At 39.4% G+C, this 23,318-nt stretch overlaps 1 protein-coding gene across 1 annotated transcript in view; it reads right to left on the bottom strand.

Moving 5' to 3' along the window:
- Positions 1-23,318, bottom strand: part of FAT4 (FAT atypical cadherin 4) — a 139,206-nt gene that overhangs the window by 59,860 nt on the left and 56,028 nt on the right. Inside the window, exons 2-4 of the mRNA XM_034063071.1 lie at positions 9,713-9,844; positions 5,474-5,735; positions 2,528-2,878 (exon numbers count right to left, since the gene is read on the bottom strand). Of these exons, the coding sequence (XP_033918962.1) occupies positions 2,528-2,878; positions 5,474-5,735; positions 9,713-9,844 (745 nt within the window). The remainder of the gene's footprint in view (positions 1-2,527; positions 2,879-5,473; positions 5,736-9,712; positions 9,845-23,318) is intronic.

Here is a 23,318-nt window from a genome sequence, read left to right as displayed (position 1 = left end):
GAGTTTAACTGGGAAATCCCACCAGTTTTTGCCTGGAGGAATATCTTACTATACTTTTTAACAAATAGACAAGCTTGTACTTTGCCCTGAGATTTTTCCTGTTAATTCAACATGGAAAAAAATAAAATCTGAATCTCAAAATGAATGTGTTTAAGGAAACTAAATTCCAGAAGCTGCTGTCTACTATGCATCTGTATATGAAACTGCACAAGCTGAGCTAGGCTAGTAGTTTCCCAAGGGGTTTGTTGAAAAAGAAAATGAAAATGGGAGCAGTTCCACTATCACTATGCTTTTGTATTTTATCAGTGTTTATCCTAAAACAACAGGCATACCTCACTATAAAACAGTGTCTTTTCAGAGCTCCTTCAGACTATATCTATAATCATATAACATGAATAATCAACAGAATTATATTTGTGTGCATTGAGTGTATCTTCTGTGAGCCACTTGCAGAAGAGTACAGTACTAGCTATTTCTGTACTCTAGATAAATATAACACGACAGAAGATAATAAGCTTGGGCTTGAAACAGAAATGCCACTAGATCATAACATTTCCTGAAGTTACAGTCTTATGAGGGAACTCGACCTGGAACACTCTTGGAAGAAAATTTCTGCCCTATTAATTTTAAATCCAGCCTGTTAGAAAAGTAAGTGTGCCAGAAAATACAGAAGGCAAGATATCTGACTTTTCTTTGCATTACTCCTCAAATACTCATTTACTTCACCGGTAACTGAGCTCATGAAGAATGTAAAATGATATGTCAGTGCTATGATATAGTTCACATTCACTGTGAGCAGATGAAAATTAATGTATGAGGTGGAAGAGAAAAGGAAAACAGATCCGTAATGGTTAACTGAAATTAACTTCCAAGAAGATTTAAACCAAATGTACTCCTAACAGGAAAATAAGAAACAAAAGAAGAGATACACTGGACACAAACCCATTTAGCTATGGGTCTGAAGGAACAATCCCTTCCCTGGATATGCATGATACAAGCACAAGTTCCTCCTCCAACTTATAGGTAGGTTACGTAAAATAAAAGCTTTAACAAGAGTGGTGAAAGAGATCCATGCAAGAACAGCCAGTGCCACCAAGCTATAATTTCTGACTTGTTGGCTTATCTGATGGAATCACTTCTCACTCATTTTCTCAGTTTGATCTCAAAACCAGTTGCACAACTTTTACCACGGAAAGTTCTATCCATCAGCACAAAATTTATGTTCCCACAAAAATGTTTGAGTTCAATAACTAAGCATTTCCTGAGGCAAAACTGCTTTACTGAATAATTTTGACCAGCTCAGGCATTTTATGTGCATGAACTGTGATTCCTCAAAGCATGTAGGTGCTTTGTGCTTGGAGCACACATTTCAATCCAATACGTTTCTATGGGTTTGCTGAGCCAGTGTCAAGTTGAGAGGAGACAAGGTTGCATAACATGTCACAAAAATTACCTGTAAAGTCACTATGAATGTTATTAACAAGTTTGTGTTAGGTCACACTGACTAATGTCAGTATCCTATGGAATGACTTTTATGTATTTATGGCCATGTTTTATAATTATTCTTGCCTGGACAAAAACTGTATGGCAAACTGGTTAAGCAAGTGATAAAAATTGCATCTTTTACACTGCAGCACATTAACACTTTCTGGATGCCATAAATAATCCCAAGATCAAAGCTTGTATTGATGAATTTTTTTTCCCATGATCTCTTTTAATCAGCTTTTTAACCTCCACTATCTACCCTATAGATCACAATTCTCTTCATTATACACTTAAATGTTAACAGCACATTTAAGATGATGGCAGATGATGTCTTTTACTGCCAGAACCTTATTTAGAATATATTATAAACTTTAAGAATCATAGAATCATAGAATAGTTAGGGTTGGAAAGGACCTTAAGATCATCTAGTTCCAACCCCCCTGCCATGGGCAGGGACACCTCACACTAAACCATGTCACCCAAGGCTCTGTCCAGCCTGGCCTTGAACACTGCCAGGGATGGAGCATTCACCACTTCTTTGGGCAACCCATTCCAGTGCCTCACCACCCTCACAATAAAGAACTCCTTCCTTATATCCAACCTGAATCTCTCCTCTGTTTAAGTCTGAACTTATTACCCCTTGTCCTGTCACTAAAATCCCTGACAAAGCCACATGAACACATAGGTCTAATTTAAATGTGTGCAGCCTAAGCACCAGGAGAGAAATTGTGGTGTTCAGCTGCTGTAATATACACTAGGTAAAATATAGCTTTGGAACTCAGTTCTGCAACAGCAGTTAAAAGCAGTATTTGAATGTATTTTTAATTCACCAGAAATAAAAATAAGGAAGAAACCACCCACTTAAACCTAATGCGAAATGTGAGAAAACTAACTACTATTTACACAGCAAGCACTGCATTTAAGCATATGTTGGCATCCTAAGGAGAGCCTTAATTTGCCTTTGCTACTGGGTCTTGTAATATGGTGCTAAGGTGAAATACATATTTACTGGAAGTGATGCAGAATATGAGGAAACACCTACCATCATCCGCATCAGTGACGCTGAAGTTGAGAATAGCAGATCCTGGAGACAGATTCTCCATCAAAGATGTGCTGTATGAAGTCATGCTGAACACTGGTGGGTTATCGTTAATGTCCAGTATATTGAAGTACACTCTGATGGTAGTAAACTGGCCTCCCCCATCTTCTGCACGGACAGTAAGGATGTAATACTGCTGTACTTCGTAGTCCAGTGCACGGGTCAGGTTGAAGACTCCAGTAACGGGGTTCAGGAAGAAGATACCCTCTTCATCATCTTCATTTACGGTATACGTGATCTCCCCATTGATACCAGAGTCATCATCAGTGGCTAGAATAGCTGCCACTAAGGAACCTGCACAGCATGACAGGACAACAACATCAGTCATTCCCAAAAGGCAGCTCACTGGGGTGGTCAGAATCAGCTCATCATCAAGGAACACTGTAGAATAAGACATGTCCGGTAGAAATTCAAGCCTCAATAATGTATGAAAGCTGAAAGGAGCAGTACTCAGTATGATGTTTATTTTAAAGGGCTACTAAATAACCCCAAGAAATGGCAAGGATTATTTGTTTTTATCTTTAAACGGGAACATATCCAGGTTACATATTAAATGGGGCAAAAATACCTTTTATCCTGCTATGTATTTTCTTTCTATGACTCAGAGGACCCTCTCCTCCTCACAGACAAACAGGAGTTCTGAAATCTTCCAGACATTTCGTTCTAAATGCAGAAACTGAAATGTCAGTACATAACAAATTTCCCAGCTCCACTTTTGAAAAAGTGCCTTTTCAGGGTAACGGTGGTTAGAAAACTTAAAAACCTTATGGGCATCCTGTCTTCACTGTTTTCTGATATTCAACTCCTTGTGAATTTGTTGTGAATTGTTTTCATTTCTGCATAGCTGCGTTCACATGACTGTACTATCTTACTAAATTCTGGAAATGTCACTCTCTAGTATTTCAAACAGTGATTATAATTAAGATCAGCTCATTTCCAAGAAAATAAACAATTTCATCTCTTTTCCATGGAACCAGATTAATAACTTGTAACACCGTTAACCATTTTCAAGCAACATGACAATGAAAGCTACTTATCATCAGGATGAAGAGGAGTGCTACAATTTGCTTTAACCCAGCTGAATACGCTGATATATTTTACACCCATTTGATCACTTCATGCTCTAACAATTCTGATTGCTGTGAAGCTGTGGCTGCCCCACGCCTGGCAGTGTTCAAGGCCAGGCTGGATGGGGCTTAGAACAAACTGGTCTAGTGGAAGGTGTCCCTGCTTGTGGCAGGCGGTTGGAACTGGATGAGCTTTAAGGTCCCTTCCAGCACAAATCATTCTATGATTCTGTGTGATTGCACATTAGTTGGAGAAGAGAGCTGTCCAAAAGCCAGTCAGGATTATCATCCCTCCAGCGATTTTGATTACAGTGTGGTCAGAGAGGTTCAGCAGAGGTACAAGCCCTAGGAAGGTACAATTCCCAGTCACAGCTGCCAGGCTTCAAGGGGAACAGGGATTCTTTTCTGGGACAGAGAACAGAGCCCTGAAGGAGAACAGGAGAAACTGCAGCACTTAAAAGTACAAAATCAGATTTTTCTTCCTTTAGAACCTATCACCACTGAGCTGCATTAGGACACAAATGTACACCCCATAAATGATCACAGAGAAGCCTCATCTTAATGTGGAGGGAATTATGCTTGCCATTTCCAGGGTTATTCCTGTTAGACAGAGTCTCAAGACTCTGCGTGACAAGAGGAGAGCATAGCTGGGGCTCAGCAACAAAGTCAGCCCATGCTCCATAGACATCTCAATTACTATCATACCAGATTCCCGAGGCACAGCTGATTGCAATGTAATCCTTTAACACAAAACACCGTTGAATTATGGGACTGTGAGCATGGGACAGGGTGCAAAATTTGGGAGGCATGGGGATAATATTGGCTATCCCAAGCTGAGCCTCCCATGCTTATAAGTCAAAGCCCTAAACTAAAAGGTTGAAAGCTATCACCATGCCATTTGTATCCCCTTTGGTTATTCACATTATAGAACAAGCTTCTAAGGTGCTTCAGTTACTAATACTGGCAGACACTGCTTTTATATGAGCAGTCTGTATAAAATACTGGAAAATTTCTATTGCCAGTAATATTAATTTCTGGAGACATATAATACAGCACAGCTTTCAAAAAATTTTTTGTGGTTTAAATATTTTCTAGCTTATGAACTAACTTTTGAATATCAAAGCATTCTTGGATACAAAACAAGATTTACATGCAGAAAACAACAACTGAAGAGACTGGTGATCAGATTTAGGAACCACAATTAATTATGGAAAGGTTAGATTTTCTACAAAATAATAAAACAGGTCAAAACCAGAAGTCAGAGCTAAGATCAAGGAAATATGATGTTAGGGTTAGTAACTGAGGTCATGCAGGGATTATTCTTAAGGAATCAGTATATTACTGGCTGCTCAGTGGTCACCCATTATCTGATTCTACACTTGATGAATTAAGTACTGTAAGTCACATTCACTGAAGATGGCTCCCTAAATCAGTATTAGCATCACCATTACATCTTCATGACAGGTTATACTGTTTGTATCCTATACGTTGTTCTTCCTCTTTTCTTTTTCCTATTTTTTAAAATAATTTCACTCAGAGATTTCCATTGGGATACAGGCATAATTGCTATTCTGCACCTAGGATTTATTTGAGTGGCAATCATTACATTTCCCATTGAAAAGAAATTTGAACCCACTAGTGATACAGATTTCCTAGCAAACAGCATGATGTGATTCCCTCTGTTTCTCTGTCCCATCTAAAACTGTCAGCATCTTCTGCCTGCTGGCCAAGTCACACAGGTTGGCTGCCCCTTCCCATTCAAATCCCTGTGGACTGATAAAAAGAAAATTTCAAGTCTATTTTAGGATAATTTCCTATTTACCTGGAGTGGCATCTTCTGGGATGTCAAAGGAATACACTGGCTTGGAGAATTTTGGGATATGGTCATTAACATCGCTAACAGTAATGTTTATTCTCATATCTGAGGACTGCAGGCCATCGTCAGCACGAACCAGCAAGGAGTACTTGGAGCGGCGCTCCCGGTCCAGGCGCTTGGTGGCTATCAGGTCTCCTGACTCAGGGTCAATGTGGAAGCTATCATCCGCACCGCTGATAATAGTGTATGTGACCAGGGCATTGGCTCCCTAAGTAAAAACAGAAGTGGTCAAATCAAGGTATTTGCCAGGAAAACCACATCATAATTTTCTGTAAGACAAGAACCATTCCAGTAACTGCACTTGGCAAATATTTGTCAGAACAGTTTCCTTTAATAAACAGCTTTCCTGCCCAGTCCCTACGTCAGATCCTCAGTAAAGATACATGTGCACATGGTTTTTAATTATGAGACATATGACAAAGTTACCCAGACATATTTTGCTCCTGCCAGTAGGATCAGCTCTGCTTTTCTCGCATTCTGAAGGTAGGATAGAGGACGAAGCAGAGGAAGAAGGAATGCAAGGAGATAGGACCAAGGATGGCCACAAAGCAGCTCCACCAAAGCATGACCAGAGCTGCAGCCCCCAGTCAGCAGAAACTCACTGGAGCCGGGCTTGCAGCAGCCTCTCAAAGACCAATTTCTGCATGGAAATACATTTACCCCGAAATTAATCAGCCTCAGAGTGACAAATCACCTGTCATTAAAATCATTATTCTGGGTTGAGTTGGAAGTCAAAAGCATAAGCTTTCAGATCAAATAAAGCATCCCATTCATCTGTGGAAAAAAAAAGGATTCATACGAACTTTGAGCATTTTGCTTAAAAGGAAAATTAATGAAAAGTAATGTTACATTAAAAAATGATCAATACTTGTTTTGTTTGTTGTTTTGTGGGTTTTTGTTTCCTTTTTCCCCTTACAGGTTGAAATTAAAACTTAGGAAAATGAAAAAACACTGACACACTGCATTTTGCCTCAGCCCTATTCTGTCTCAAACACTGAGAAAAGTCACCTGCAGCCAGTCTGTATCATTGATTATTAACAACAAAATCAACCCATCTTACAGGTTTTAGCCCTGAGGAGTACTAAGTTTTCCTGGGAAAAGGAATGCTATCTGAGATCTGTTTCCACCCACCTCCTGGCACTGGGAGATGGTTAAAGCTGGCTCTGGCAGGTGGTCCAGGGGATACAAGGAGCTGGCTAGAACATACAGCACCAGCTTTAAGGGAAAACAGAAAGAGACCTATGATCCCGTCCAAGATAGGCTTAAGGGAACTGAAGTTTTGGTAACCTCCAGCATTGGATACATGTACCTATACCCCATGTGCTAACTATGCATTTTGGTGAAACAGGAGATATTTACCATGGCCCCCCTCAGATTTCACAGCTGAAACCTGCACATCAGTGACACTTCTGAGGTGAACAACAGATCAAAGAGACCAGAGAGAAAGAAATCCTACAGCTGTTTCAAACACTCTTGCCTAAAAAAGCAAATTAACAGAGATAAACACCCACCTGTATTTGTGAGATGGGAGACATGTGTTAGATACCTGACCTCACTGGAGTGCCTCATGCCAAAACATTTCTCTGGGGTGTTGTTTCAAAGAGGTGGCCTGAGCTAACTGATAAAATGGAATTTAGAAAGAAAACAAGCTTCTGCAGGTGCCCAGCCCTGCACAGCTGCTCACAGGGCTCTGGCGTACACAGCCTCTGTGTGATCAGGTGTACCTGCCTTCCTCCAATTGTGCAGCTTAGCAAAAAAAAAATGTGATGAGAATTTCAGATTTCAGAGGTGACCACGTTCTTCATCTCTTGTTTGACTAACCAGTATCCTCTTAAGAGAGTGCAGCTAAAAATGCAGCCATGTGTGATATTGTTTTATCAAAGTAGTAATCTTACATGAGTTTGGTGAGATGCAAAGCAAAATACAGGCATGTAAGACCTACTAAAAGGCTATATAAAAACTTCCCATTGACAACTGACTTTAAAAAAGCTGCAGAGTGCTAGAAGCTGTTGTAATTATTAAAGCTTTTAGTACCACTTAGCACTTAGAGAACGTCTTTACATGTTTCCTCAGCTCTGTACAATGTCCTTTTTACAACAGACAAGGGTTTGAAATTTTCTGCCTTCATACTACTATTTTAAAATATTTGTAAGAGAGCTCTTCTACACCACTCAGCCATGAGTTTTAATGGCTCATTTACCCTTTTGAAGCTAAAACTTGGATTCTGAAAGCACCTGTGCATGTAGCAAAGGCTGCATGCTGATTTACTATGGGGCATATATGGGTTGCATGTGCAAAGAAGGAAGCCAGAAAAAGGTAATGTCACAAGAATATTGTGTGAAAGAAAAAGTAAGGCTCTCAACCCTAAACTGCGCACTGCTAAAAAACCTTGGACTCTTCGTAAAGTTCTTTGAGTTACAAATGTTCTGGTAGGGAAACTGAAATAATTCCTTTTTATAAAAAGCTCAACTGATTTCTAAGGTAACAAATCAATTCCCACTGTGTAGACTGCTTCAGAATGAATAAAATATGAGGTGCATTTTAGTAATGGTTAAGAAGAGGCTGGAGCATAATATTGCTAAAATCTTAGATATCTGTTTACCACATCATAGCAGAGCGTGGTAGCTCAATGTTTACTTCCAAATCTGAATACAAGCAGCTTGAATTTTTGTTACAGATATGCACCTTTCTAAAACCATCTTTCTTGTCTGTCTGTCAGGCTGCTACCAGAAAATAAAGAGAAGGACAAAACGCTCATGATTACATTAGTACCATTCCTGGGGGTGCTCCAGTGGTTCCCTCTGTAGCAGTAAGATTAAGTACATCAATTAACAATCACAGGACAACTAACCAAGCTAATACAAAATAGGTCAGAAATAAAATTCTCTTGAGGAGGTTGAATTACGTTATTATTTGAATGCAAGAATTGCTTGTTGTTGTCAAGTGTAACCCTATATTTTAATGACAACACAAACTTCTTTGCATGTTCATATTGATTTTTTAGGCCTTTCCCCAGTGGAAAGAATCAGTTCAAGTGAATGAAACAATATGATTAACATTCTTGTAACTTACTTTCCATAAGAAATGAATACTTCAAATTATATGTGTATATATTTGCCTGATGCATACAAGACTGCAATATCCCCTCACTAAGCCGGCTGGCCAACTGTTTAACATCAGTTGCTCAAAGGTTTTTGCCAGTTTCTTAACAGCTCTTTGGTTGGAGCATCCTCACAGTAACGAATCTAAGGAGGCAAAACTATTTTGCAAATAGGTTCATGTACAGAGCACATATTTTACTATTATTTATTTCACCTTCTTTTTAGTGAAATAAATCCTTCTTTAGGAAAGGGTAATATTGATATTAAATAGTTCTAATCCAAGGGTGAGCAAGCATTATCAAAAGCTTTCCTGCTCTCCAAGGCTCCTCTGATATTGGTTTTATTACACACATTGAAATTTGGCTCAAATACAACCTAGTTTAGATCTCAAGCTGTGGCCTTAAACTGAATGTCAATATATCTTTATCCCAAGGTGGGAATCCCAGCACCTTCGCCAAGTCATCAAGTACAGTGTATGATGAAACTGAAAACAAGAAAATCATCTAAAATGCGGGGTATTTTTACAAGGGCATGTAGTGATAGGACGAGGGGGAATGGCTTTAGACTGACAGAGTATATTCAGCTTAGATGTTAGGAAGAAATTCTTTACTACGAGGGTACCCAGAGAAGCTGTGGCTGCCCCATCCGTGGCACTGTTCAAGGCCAGGTTGGATGGAGCTTGGAGCAACCTGGTCTAGTGGAAGGTGCTCCTGCTTGTGACAGGGGATTGGAACCGGATGAGCTTCAGAATCTCTTCCAAACTAAACCATTCTATGACTCTATGACTTTTTGCTATTAGTAGAACTGCTCATTAAGGGATGTTAGGAAAATGTTAACTCATGATATGCAAACCCATGAGTAGCCTTCAAGTAACAGAGTATTTATCACACTTGCTTGTGTGTGTTTGCCTCTGCCTGACGCCGTGAGTCACAGTTTTGTGAACAGGCCAGCTGCAGTTCAAAGCATGACTACAATGACTTCCAAGGCCAAGCTCTCACAATGGCAACAAGGGAACAGGTAAAACCACGTATTTTCAGAATAGCATTTTTAGTACAGATACTCAAATACGAAATCACACTCCCACCTCATCAGCATCCATGGCTGTCAGCTGCAATATTTTCGATCCATCTCCTATATTCTCTTCTACAGTGAGATCAAGCATATCTGTGGGGAATACTGGTGGGTTGTCATTGATATCCTGAAGTGTTATTTCCACCTGTAAAAAGCAGGAATAGGAAAAAGTTGTGTGAACACTGTGAATTAGACACTGATTGGACCTAAATGTTACAAATCACATAATTTTGAAAGAAATCAGGTAAATTGTTCTTAATCACATGAATTAGAACATTCCAAAATCAAACCAACAATAGGAAAAGTCCCTCTGGATATTAAAATTCCACGTTCTTATAAAATACTCATAGGAAAGCCTCTAACATAAATAATTTGACTTGATGATAAGAACTGATTTTAAATTGTCCTAGTCTAGTTTATATTGGAAAAGATCCACAGATAGACTGTCACTCTAATCCTCAAAGTTGTCCCCTGGAGTATAGCTGCCAAGTCCCAGGGCAGGAGATCATTCAACCATAAAATGCTGCCTGACATAACGATGAGGTGGTGTAAAATTCTCCCTGAAATGTTTATATATTGGCAACCCTCCGTTCTGAGGGAGGAAAAAACACCCTTGCTCTTTAGGCTTTTCTTTCTCACTCTAAATGCAAACATAAACGTTACTTTAGAAGCACCCACTAGCATCTCCTTACACATGAATGCTTCAACTGAAGTTCTTTTCACGCACAATATCTGTATGCTTTTTCAAATAGTAGTGATAGCTCCTTAAAAGTTGTTTTGTGCCCTTTATTCCTATCTTTTCACAAGCAAGATTGCTGCCCTGCTGATGCTAATTCAAAAAGCTCTGTTTTGCTTTGTTGCTGCGTATGGCAGGTAACATTGCAAAAAAGAAAGAAAGAGAGGACACAGCTGGCTTACATTCACCATGCAGAAAGAAGGCTTGTTTTGGACCTAAAGTATTAAATGGCCACCAAAATCTGAAGACCTAACGAGAAAACTGAGGAGCTGAAGGAAGTCTGTCTTTATTGCTCTACAGGGAAGAGAGAAAGGTAATTAAAGCGGTTGCACAGGAAGGTAGGGAAAGGTATGGATGACTTAAAAAAGATACCTAGATTGACAGGCAAAATGTTATGTATCCTACAGTACCCACCATGCCATTACCCACAAGGGATCTCCCTGCACTTAGCTGAAAATATGTGGATAAGATTGCTCTGGATATAATCCACACAGACATTTCTGCTGATCTGAAATCTATAATTTCTATTCTTTTCAGTCACCTCCCATAATATTTTCTTTTTTCATACTGTTTTCATACAGACCACCAATTGGCAAGCCATTCTGACTTGATCAATGAGATGATCCTAAGATAAGCAGTTTGGTGATGAAGGTTTGGCTGTCCCTGTAGAGTAATTGAGTCACCCAGGCTCATTAGCTGTATCTTTCCCAGAGCTCTCACTGGTTGCACCCTAGAGCCATTGGTCCTCCTTGGGCTTCCTGAGACCACATCCTGAGGGGTCCTCCATCTTTTTGTCCTCCTCCCAAAGCCAGCTGGTTTGGAAAGCCTAACATTTTCACCAGTGCTAGACTTTGTGATGGAACAGATTTGATATGCATGCTATTCTCCTTCATTAAGCATCCTGAAAATATAAATTGCTGTAGATCCATAAATACTCTGAGAGTATATTTGATCATAGCACACCCATCTCTTTTGCCTCAGAGGATGTTTCTAATGCAGAGAAGGCTGCAAGGAGCTTGGTTGTTTCCCTGATAAACACTTTTCCTCCAACAGGAGTTCTTCAGAGGGTGGAGAGATGTGGACTGTCATGAACAACTTATGGCTACACTGGTCAGTGTATACACCACACGGGGAGACACCTTCCACCCAGAGATCTAAGCCATCCTCAGTCACCTCGAGTAAGTTAGCATGCTTATTTTCATTTTTTTTCAGTTTGTGTTCAGTATTTCTGCCCACAGTAGGTTACTGTTACAGTCAGCCTGCCAGAACTTTCCCACAACAGTAAAGAGAACTTTAAAAACAGAGGAAATATTACATTAATATTACAGATAGATCTGTTAGAAGTGCAGACAAAACGCTGGTCCTATCAGACTTACATGGTCTTTTATAGAAGACCATTATGTATTGATACCATCTCTAATTCCTCTGACTGCTCACGAATGACACACAAAAACACTTCATAGCCTGAGACAGATTAACCCAGAAAGTTTTATTGTTAAATTCAAATCCCTGACAACAGAAATCAAAGAAGTGCTGACCGGAGCATCACAAGCAGTGATTTGACAACTAACTAACCAGACACAAACTCTCAAAGGAAAAAAAAAGTTTTTATGGTGACTGATGCATCTGGGTGACAATTAACCACAGAAATGGAAGAGACACAGTAGAAATGACAGAGGAAGGATTTTGCAAGTGGGTCCTGCCCCATGAGCTGGCACAGCAAATTATGTGTGCTTTTCTGCTCTAAGTGTAGCATTTCCCCAGATACGGTGTCAAGGTAAACCAGCTGCACAACTCTACAATTTATTTATTCATACCATATGTGTCACGCACAGCTAGTGTTTCAGATGCAGGTGACATTTCACCACCAGAACCCATTGTCAGGATAAGAGGCTACCCTTTGTAAAAATCATATGAAAAATATATGACAACTTTTGGGGGGTTCAGATTAGGAGCTGTGCATTGCCTACAGCTTACACAATGTAAGGTAGCCAGAACCCAAGAATACAGATGGCTAACGGCTGTGGGACAAAATAAATTAATTATGAAGTCAGATTCCAGAGAACTGTGAACTGGAGGAAAAAAAAAAAAAAAAAAAAAAAAAAAGAATAATAATAGAAGAAGTAATTTTATCCTGAAAAATCAGCTCACAAGTGAAAAAAGCCACTGTATTTTATACTGAAGACTTGCTCTAGATGCTGTAAAAATAAGAAATTCTCAAATAAGGGAGAGAATTTTTTAGAAAGAGACCACAATATTTTTAGCAAGCATTCACACTGTGATTTACTATTTGTCCATAGGGCTTAGATAACGCATATTCCTTCATAATTCATTGCTTGCTAAGTCTAACTGGTTTCCCTGTGTAGAGTTGTCTTTTTACTTCTGTTATTACTTCAGCTTATAGAGTGTTGCAAACCTAAGAAATGAGATCCTGAGATCAGCCCGTTTGCAGAAATTTCACTCAAGTAATACATCTCTGAGAAGGACTTGAGAAAAATCAATACAAGAATAAATAAAGACCTGTAAACCTGAAATATGCCACAGGAAGAAAGACAGTGTCCTTAAGGGATTTGTCCAAACCTCAGTCCCTAGAACAGGAAGGAACCATTAGGTCACAACGTCTGTACTACTCTATGAAGCAACATGCCCAGACTACATGGAAAGTGATAACCACCACTCCCTTCTCCAAAACCATGCAGTATAGGCAGTATTTTTGCCTGACCTCAAAACCATCAGTCAGTGTGACTCTCTGGTGGTCCAGGCACTGATGAGGCCTTTGCTCCCTTGAAGAGCCTGGAACTTCTGCAGAAGCCATGGGAATATAAATAGTCTCAGACACTTCTTAAATCTGTAAAGACTGTGATGGAAAACTGATGAATAGATTCAAAATATTGCCTTGCTTTATTTGTTCAAGGGGAATTAAAAAAAACAACAAACCAAAAACCAGAAAGCTTGTTTTATCCATGTGCATGTAAACCTCCACAAAATCACTGTATTTTTGTACATTTCTAATATAATGCTTTCCCCTCACATTTAAATCATCTAAAAAAAAGACTGAAAAGTAAGGTTCTGCAGAAAGATACATGTTGCTTATTTACTATGCCTTTAAAGTAAACACAATCATTTTCCAGACCAACTTCTATGTAAACTGTTGTTATACGAGGGGTTTTTTTGTGTGTCCATGTTTGTTTCAATCTATATTAAACTAAGATACAAAAATACAAACAACAGACCACAGAGATTAGCAAAAGTAGCAAATCAAACAATACTACAGATTTCCCCATGTCTGAATCCAATTTCTTGTTCTCACAAAACCATCACACCCCTGCCACTGTTACAGATGGTCAACCTATCCTCATTTGCGAGACTATGATTGTTCAGCCTGCTGTCATGGATATTTGTAAAGCAGAGGACGTATTAATTACCTCGATCTTGTTAAGATTCTTATTTGCTGCTCAAATTAGCCTCTTGTGGTTTTTTCTTCATAAAAAAATTCAGAACAGATTGAGGCAGGGCAGCACACACATCAAACAGTTTTGACTTAATTTACTTTAAATGTGGATATAAGAAAAATACAAGTTCTTTTCTCCATTCAAACAAACTTCAGGTCTTAACAAATTTCAGGAACCATACCAGGACCTCACTTCATAAAGCATACAGTATCCATTTAAGTATGAACCTGAACACAAGAAGTCACTGGGCAACTCGCTGTTGTTTCAAAATGTTGTCTTTACTTTGAAGAAATTAGAAAATGCCCTCTTTGAAGTAACTGATGGCATTTGTGAAGACTGTAGGTGAAAGAGACTCTTTTAAAAGAGTGATGCTGCAGTGTAAAGTCTTCAATAGCTTCATACTTTGCACATGGTTCTGAAAACATTTATTCGGGGTAGGGGTTAGGGAGGAGGAGAAACTCAATTCTGATGGAAATCAAGAAAAAAAGATTTTTTTTTTCTGGTTAGCCAAAATTAGTTTGCACTTGAGTAATCAATTCTTAGCCAAAATAATTTGTTGAATTAAGCAGTTGTTAAAAGATAGTTTAATTTCTTAGAAAAGAACCAATCCTCTTCAAAAATACTAGTACCCCAGGCAATTATTACTGAACAGGCTAGACAAATTCCATAAACATAAAAGCTTAATATGAGAGTTTTATTCTGGAACAAGGAATTATTTTAGTGACCAATCATACTGGGTTTATGAGCTACAAAGGTATGTGAAATAAAACATTGCACTGGAAGGCAACATGCCAAAGTCTATCCAATCATAACGCCTTCTATAAACCAATGGGCTCATTTGGCCAGAACCTATCCCTCTGGCTTATTACACCTATTAACATTTATTTTTCTTTTATTTCAAGGTGAGGAAGGTTTATAGACAGAATACTTTTCTCAAATTCTTACATCTACCAAATGAAAATAAGAGGAAAAAAAGATGCCACAGAAAACCTGAATGAGCTCACGTGGCAGCAGCAAGTTTCACTGGGAGCCCCAAAAGCCCCAGAAATTCTTGCTTTCAGCCACCCTATCTGCATTACATGCTCGATCACAGATCTCTAGATAGAACACGACCTAAGAAAGGAGTTCCCAGATGTCTCATGTGTTCAATACTTCTTCAAACGCTACAGCTATTTGATTAAAAGATCAAAGAGAGTGGAAAGATGACAACTTTTAATTTCTACGTTGTTGAGTCATTCTTGTTCCCTTTGCTTACTGCCATTACGTTCACTGCCTCTCTCGAGATACCATCTAATAGTCTACAGGCAGCATTGGCACATGCTTTCCTGAAGACTTCTGTTTATGCTTAAGTCATCATATGATCCTTCATATTAAAATAAAAAGAAAAAAGAATTAAGGAGCTTATTTTTTGCTGGAGACTGCAGTAGTGTGCTATCAATTTTAACAGAATCAAAATGAAAGGATTCTATTCCCCATCCCTTGATAAACATTCTAAATAATATCAGTCATGTTGATAAAAGAGAAAAAATCAACTATTAATTTATCACATCCATGTAGCTAACTGAAGAACCTGGCCAACACTTGTAATTTTTCTCCTACCTGTACCACTTTGGCTTTTTTGTTCATCCAGCAAACAATGCTTTGCTAATGCTAGGAAACACAAATGTATGGGTAGATTCCTTCTTTATTGATGTGAGTAATCATATCGGCTACTTGCATCAGTGAAATTACGGTTATACTAAGTGCTTTGAAGAATCACGCATGCACTGGTCCTGCAAACTGTGAAGGCAAAGGAACAGAAAGATTAAGTAGCACGAGTGCAAGCAAGCAAAAGTGCATTTCCAGAAGAAAAGAAGAAAAATACTTAATATATATATCTTGATACTCCTAGAATATCTCTAAAATAGTTTCTAATAATGCTAAAAGCCCACAGGCTATCCTGAACCAGTTTCCCACCTTGCTCTAATAAAATACTGGGAAACAGTAAGCATAGGGGTGAAAAATCATAGCATCATAGAATAGTTAGGGTTGGAAAGGACCTTAAGATCATCTAGTTCCAACCCCTCCTGCCATGGCCAGGGACACCTCACATTAAACCATATCACCCAAGGCTTCATCCAACCTGGCCTTGAACAAGGATGCCAGTGATGGAGCATTCACTACCTCCCTGGGCAACCCATTCCAGTGCCTCTCCACCCTTATAGGAAAGAATTTCTTCCTTATATCAAATCTAAACTTCCCCTGTTTAAGTTTTAACCCACTGCCCCTTGTCCTGTCACTACAGTCCCTAATGAAGAGTCCCTCACCAGCATCCCTATAGGCCCCCTTCAGATACTGGAAGGCTGCTATGAGGTCTCCACGCAGCCTTCTCTTCTCCAGGCTCAACAGCCCCAACTTTCTCAGCCTGTCTTCATATGGGAGGTGTTCCAGTCCACTTAAATATTAGAATTAGTTGAATAACCAATAATAGCAGAGCTCAGAAAGGTGGAAAACCTGAACTACATGCATATTTACAATTTCAACAAGATGGAAAACCCATTTACAAAGAAATGCCATGGGACAAGGCAATAGCTTTTGCTCTCTTTTTGCTTAGAGAGGTTGAATGAGGCATATGAATATCTCGTTTTCCAGGAGGTAAACAATCCCAGTTCATGCTAGTACAATAAAAATCACATTAGTCTATGGTGCTGCAGGCCAGCAAACCTGCTAAATAGAAATACAAAGTTGTTAAGAATCCCACTTTGAATGTCCAGAGGCAGCAGCAGTCACTTGATCTTTGAGCTTTGGGGTAACACGTTTGAACAAAAATCAGTGTAGTGAATATAATCTAAACTCCTTCTAGTACATTACAGTCAAAGTCCCTAATTTTAGGTGACAGGCACAAGCACACAGGCAATAAACAGATGTGTCAGCCATACCCTTAGACATTTAGGATCTCTCCACAGAAGGAGACCAGGTCACAAGACTTAATTTTGATACCTGAGCTCAAGAGTAATTTAAGGAAAAAAAAGATGTAAAAGCTGTGCTGTGCTACACAACTGCCCACTCCAGTCCCCCCAGTGCAGACCAAATATTGACCCAGCAAAAGACAACAGTTTGAGCCCATTTAGAAGAAGGATTATAGTGATATTTCTTTTTCCCCCTCACAAAATCAGGAATTACTACTGCTAACCAACCTTGAAATTGGCTGGAAACTTAGGGATCAAAGCATTTTGTCAATATGTTTAATTTTCTCCATTAAGTCTCCATATGCATGGAAATATGACTAATAAGATTTATATGTAATTCTGGAATTTCCCAGTAATTTTAATCTGTGGGCTGTAATTCCGGTATTGTAACCCAAAGTAACTTTTATGGAGTTAAAATCCATTGGCAGGGACACTTTCCACTAGACCAGGCTGCTCCAAACCCCTTCCAGCCTCACTTTGAGCACTGCCAGGGATGGGGCACTCACAGCTTCTCCAGGCAACCCATGCTAGGGCCTCACCCTCATAGTGAAGAATTTCTTCCTTAAATCTAAGCTAAATCAAGCATACTCTGCTCTTATAATTATTTAAAAAGATGTCACTTTTTTGTGTTGTCTCAAATATTCATCTTAGTGCTGCAAAGAAAAGGTGCCATAATTTACTTCTTTTTTCTCTCCCTCCTGCCCTTGCCTACTCCCCTTTTTTATTTTAAAGGTGACCATAGGGAGCTGCACTGCCTGGAGTCTTGATTAAATGTTTCACTGCATCCAGAACACTTCATCATGCAGCATAGCCAAAATCTATTATGGCTTGCAAATGACTCATGCTTTAACTATGAGAAGACCATAATAAAGAACATTTTACATAAAAATGCCAAAAAGGCTGGTAATTTAATCTTGATTCTAACTAGGTATGCAAGGTCTCTGCATCCAGCCTGTGCAGACAATAAGGCATTGTCTGGAAACACAGTACCTACTGTGGTTACATCTAACTTTTCAGGAAAGTCCAGATGATACTGCACTGAAAAGAAATGGCTTGCTTTAGTGAGAGAGCTGCAAATACTGCTTTTAGCAGACATGTAGTATGATTTATCCATTTGTGCTAGGGGTGCATCAGTACCTGGGTAGAATATTTATTAAAACCCAGCAATGTTGGAAACAGCATTATTAGCCTGTCAGTAGACACGTGTGGCTGACAAATTGTGCGCCTCTGCATACTCACAGAAACAGATGAATAAACACCAGAGCAGCACAGAGAAATTAACTTCAGAAACTTATTTGCAGCACTCACTCCTCTCAGGCATACCATATATCACAGAAGGGGACACACGTGGTAACCTGACACAGCCATTAACAAAATAAGCACTGGAGCCAGGCGCTTGTCCCTGATGCTTAGTGGCTCCCTGGTCCCAGGTCAGAAGCAAAGATGCTCTCTGTGCTTCCCAGGCTGACTGCCTCCACTTCAGGCAAACCATTCATATTTTCAGATATCCCATGTTGGGTCACTCCGGACTTTGTTATGATGTGCTGTTATGCACCCCACAGCATAGGAAAATGAAGGGTCAGATATACAAATGCAAGTAAAGCAAACAATTCAGGCTGTTTCAATTACCAATTATTTATTGCTTGGGCATGTTACGTGCATGCAGCTATGATAACAGCATTCCTACAGCAAAAGCAACTACATCTGCCAACCAACAGAAGGCCGCAAAGCCAGGACAGAACATAGGGGGGTTGGAACTAGATGATCTTAAGGTCCTTTCCAACCCTAACTATTCTATGATTCTATGATTGGTACCTCCTATCCCAGTCTCCAAATGCCTGCACTGGTTCATGGAAGATGGGGTGCAATAAAAACTGAGTGGGGCTTTGGGGGCCAACTATGTTGTTTGAAAAGCCAGAACACAAAAAAAGGTTTTTCTGAAGGTGAAGCAAGCCATTTTGACATTCCTGCTCTTTCTGAAATCAATATTTTAAAGTAATTGTTTAAGTGCTACATTATTTACTGCTCTCTAAAGATAGGCAAGGTCTCACATGTGACAGAGGGAATTAAGACTGGGTTAAGGAAAGCACTATTCAAACCTTGGCTAATTTAAGAAAGCAACAGCACCCTTTTTAAAACACCCATCAAAACACATAAGCATACACATGGAAATACAAAGTAATCCAGCTTTACAATAAATAAGATATAAACATTAAAATGGTACAAGGAATGCAAATGATAAGAAATACTACAAGCAGTCATGTTTTTTCCTTCCTGCACCACCAAAACCATAACGAAATACACATGAGTTTGCCAGCACTGGTAAACAAATAACATGTGTAGCTCAACCAATATTCACATAGTTTACAAAAACAACCACTATGGGTACCAGCACAACCAGTTTACTGCAGCAGAAGATGGGGTACAACAGCCTCATGCTCTACTGCCCCCAGGGTATTATGCACGGCAAGGAGGGCAGTGATTGCAGAACAGCTCCATCCATCTGTCCCTCAAGTGGTGAGTCAGCAGCACTGCTTGGCCTTGCCATGAACCAGAACTCCTCTAACCATCCTTTCCCTGCCTACCCGTGGATGCTGGGACATAGAACCATGGAATGGTTTGGGTTGGAAGGGACTTTAAAGCTCATCCAGTTTCAACCCCCTGCCACAAGCAGGGATATATTCTATTAGACCAGGTTGCTCCAAGCCCTGTCCAGCCTGGCCCTTGAACACTGCCAGGGATGGGGCAGTCACTGCTTCTCTGGTCAACCTCTGCCAGGGCCTCACCACTTTCATAGTAAAGAATTCCCTCCATGTGCACACATGCAGTCCTGTGTCACCTCCTCAGATAAAATGTGTAATTTCCTCGTAAAGACATTAATTCTTCTGTATCTATCAGTAATTCTAGCTACAAAACCTATTCCAAACACCTGCTAAACCAATGCAAACACTTGGCAAACACTTGCTCATAAGGTTTTTCTTTTTTGGTTTGGCTTCTTTTTTTTCTTTTTTTTTTTTTCTAAATACTAAAAAATGTTATACATTTGGGAACCATTTAGTTTATAACTTTGCACTTAATTAAATAAGGTCTACTGCCATGTAATAAGAAATGGATTGAATTGGTAAGAACATTCTTTCCCATGCCAGACAAAAAAAAAAGGAAGAAAAAAAGAAAAAGTAAGCATTAAGTAAGCATTAGCAGTTTGAGGATGGGAATGTCACACATACAAATTAAATAAATCAGTTAAACCTACAGGTGTGACATTTAAGAAACAGTCAATCCTAACATGGATAGTATGGGTCTGATGGGTAGTTGTATGGAAGGAGGTTAGCTTCAAGGTTGGTTTCAAAGCATGTTGAATGGGGCCTTGAGCAACCTGGTCTAGTGGAAGGTATCACTGCCTGTGGCAGGGGGAGTGGAACTATATAATCTTTAAGGACACTTCCAATTCAATATCCTATGATTCTATGATCAGGACAACTGGAAAAATCCAATTCCCCTGACTGAAGGCTGCCCAAACAGCAGAAGAAAAGCTCCTTACCCAGTGCCATGGTAGAAGCAGCATTGCTATAGTCACTTAAGAAACCATAGGGATTTTTCTGTGAGTGGAAGGGAATTAAGGATGTAGAATTGAAGATCAACTGATGTTTTGCAGTGGTATGAGGGCTTGATAGTGGCACACCTTTCTGAGAAGAAACCCTGTATGAGTCTAATAGATTTTAGCAAATAAACCACATGAGGCCAATTTACTTTCTAGTTTCACACTTAGAACACTGCAATTTTCTAAAAATGCCTAATTGCTTCCCCCCCCCACCATTAGAGGCTGCTACCAAGGAACTGCAGGGCTAGAAACTCAAAAATTTTTTGCATCTTCCTACGAATTTCAGGAAATGACCCCATCTTATTCTTCTGCAGCAGCTTCACATCTGCTCCTGCAGTGCTGGGGATGGGCTTCCCTCCCTGTGGCCGCGGGCCACTTGTGGCCAAGAAGTCTTTTTCATGTGGTCACAGACAGACCTTCTCATTGTGGCTGCGGTCAGCAGACCCAGATGACCATCCAGGCTTTCCCCACGCTTTTCTTTAGGTATTTCTTTACCAAGCCATTGGACTTTGGATTTAATATAGAAAATTTAGAAAACCAAGCATTAAAGACTAATTAAAAGGTACCTTTATATATGACCTTGTGCACTGAAGAAAAATAAAGCAAAAAGCAAGAAGTATTCACAGAAATCACTGGAATAGCTTAAACAGTGTGCTTATGTGGGATTCTTACAGTCATCTTCCTTAATAATGGATATGAAGTGTTTTATTTGACTGTAAATTCAGAGTTTTGACTTTTATTGGTTCCTAAAGATCTGCTACATGTTTTCTTATATGTAGAACCTACCTCCACTTATGAAGTTACACTCTCTGGCCACTACAGTCAATAATGAGAACTTTAAAATAGTCCAAATCCTCTATCAATATCCAAGTGCTATATGACAGCTATCTCAACCAGTACTAATGGTTTTGCAACACAGCCAATCTCTCGCTGACTTCAACGTGTTCAACTTAACAGAAGAGCAAAGAGAGACTGTAGACCTATATATATATATATAAACACATGAGTGAATTTATTTATTGGCTTCTGTGGTTAATTCCTTCCTCAAAGGATTGGCTGATATGCTTTTATTCTTTTTCTAGCTTTAGTGTAGTACACTTCTAGGGTGTCTGGGAGGAGAGGATAGAGGTTAATGCCTGAGGGTCCATGCTGTCCTGCAGCCTCTCTATGTAACTAACACCCCATAACTGACCTGGGGACACTTCACAGCCACCTGCTCCCAAAGAACATTAGAAGAATGTGGTCTTATTGCAGGTAGTCCTAAGCAAGCACTGATTACTGAGTCAGAAATATCACCAGCAGTTGACAACTATAATACAAACACAGCTGTTTGGAAGGCCAGTTGGATTACTCCAGATAAAAAAGGACCAAACCAAAGCCTCCCTTCAATCAAGTCAAAACTAAGTGAGTTTTTATAATCTTAGTAAACTTTCAAGGAAAAGAAGAAGAAAGAAACACACTGGCATTTCTGCATATCTTAATTTCAGTGTGGTGGGAAGCAGAAACACCACAAAAGAACAGTTCTCATAGTATTTCCAGCACAAGTGAAACCAGAGACTTTTCTTGCTTAGGTGCCTTCTGATGTCCTGACTAAAGTGACTCAGCTTTCCCTTGCATTATAGCGCTTGGGTTTTTCAGCTTTTATCCTGATCATGCCAAATCTTTGATCCTTTGAAAGTTCACCACCACTGGTCATTACTACAAGCCTCTGGATTTTTAAAAACATATGGGAAGTATTTTAGTAGTGCTGAGAATCACCAGTTTCCTTCTAAAGAGCGTAGGGAAAAAAAAAAATCAGAATTCAAATGTAACCATAAGAGAGTCAGAAATTCTGCACAGTTAAGCACCCTTAAAAGACATGACAAAAAATATAATTCTTTCTTTGGAAGATTGAACCTAAGCTCAATTTCTTTGCATTTATCCTTAGTTTTTTTCTCTGTTCCTCATAGGTGATTATGTACATCATGTCTTCAATAGGGTGTTTATGCTGTGATGTGATTTTTAAGAACTGCATGTTTTTTCCAAGTGCTCTTGTATGTTAAACTGCAACAGCATCAGTCTTGCTGGTTTTAACTGAATCAAGAATTTCTGTGTACTGGATGTACAGACTGGCCCACTATCCATGTGGAACAGATTAGAGAATGATCATTCATTGTATGTTGACAATTGCAGCATTTCAATAGCTTGACAAACAATCAAGAAAAAAATAATTTTTTGAGGACAAAAATGGAATGGTTTACAGTGAAATTATATTATATTAAAGGGAAGGAAAATAGTAACAGAGGGTAAGCAAAAATTAATATATTAAAGAAAGCAATAAATTGACTCATAGCAAGAAAATCACAGCAACAAACCTGGGCATCATGGAGAGGTCTAGGAAGTAATGCTGCATATCCATACCCCCACTCTCCCTCCCCCCCCCCCCCCCCCCCCCCCCCCCCCCCCCCCCCCCCCCCCCCCACTTTTTAGGACTGTTTCCCCAACCACCATACAAAATACCCAAATCTCAGTCTCATTTGTTCCTTCCATGCCAACGACTCAGAAGTCTCTGCTAGCTCATAGGTTTAATGGTGACAACTTCATTAGCAATGTGATTTCATAATGAGCAGTTGGTGATAGGGCAAACTGGGCATTATGCCTCAAAGACATCATAGTATCCTTTACAGCACACTATTACTACAAGTAATTGCATAGGAAGCAGAGATATGGATGCTCTGTTTAGAAAGAGTGTATAATTGAAAACATAAATACCTATCTAGAAACATAGAGTTTGAAAAGCACTATTTTAGTATTTGTAAGGAGTTAATAACGTTGCATCCTTCATTTATCAATAGTTGCCTACTACAAACTTCCAGCAGACTTCTGAAACATGATTTAAAGAC

This window comes from Melopsittacus undulatus, chromosome 5, assembly GCF_012275295.1.
Source record: "Melopsittacus undulatus isolate bMelUnd1 chromosome 5, bMelUnd1.mat.Z, whole genome shotgun sequence".
NCBI classification, from domain to species: Eukaryota; Metazoa; Chordata; class Aves; order Psittaciformes; family Psittaculidae; genus Melopsittacus; species Melopsittacus undulatus.
Note: the sequence above shows the minus strand (reverse complement) of the source record. Positions and strands in the feature narration are given on the sequence as shown.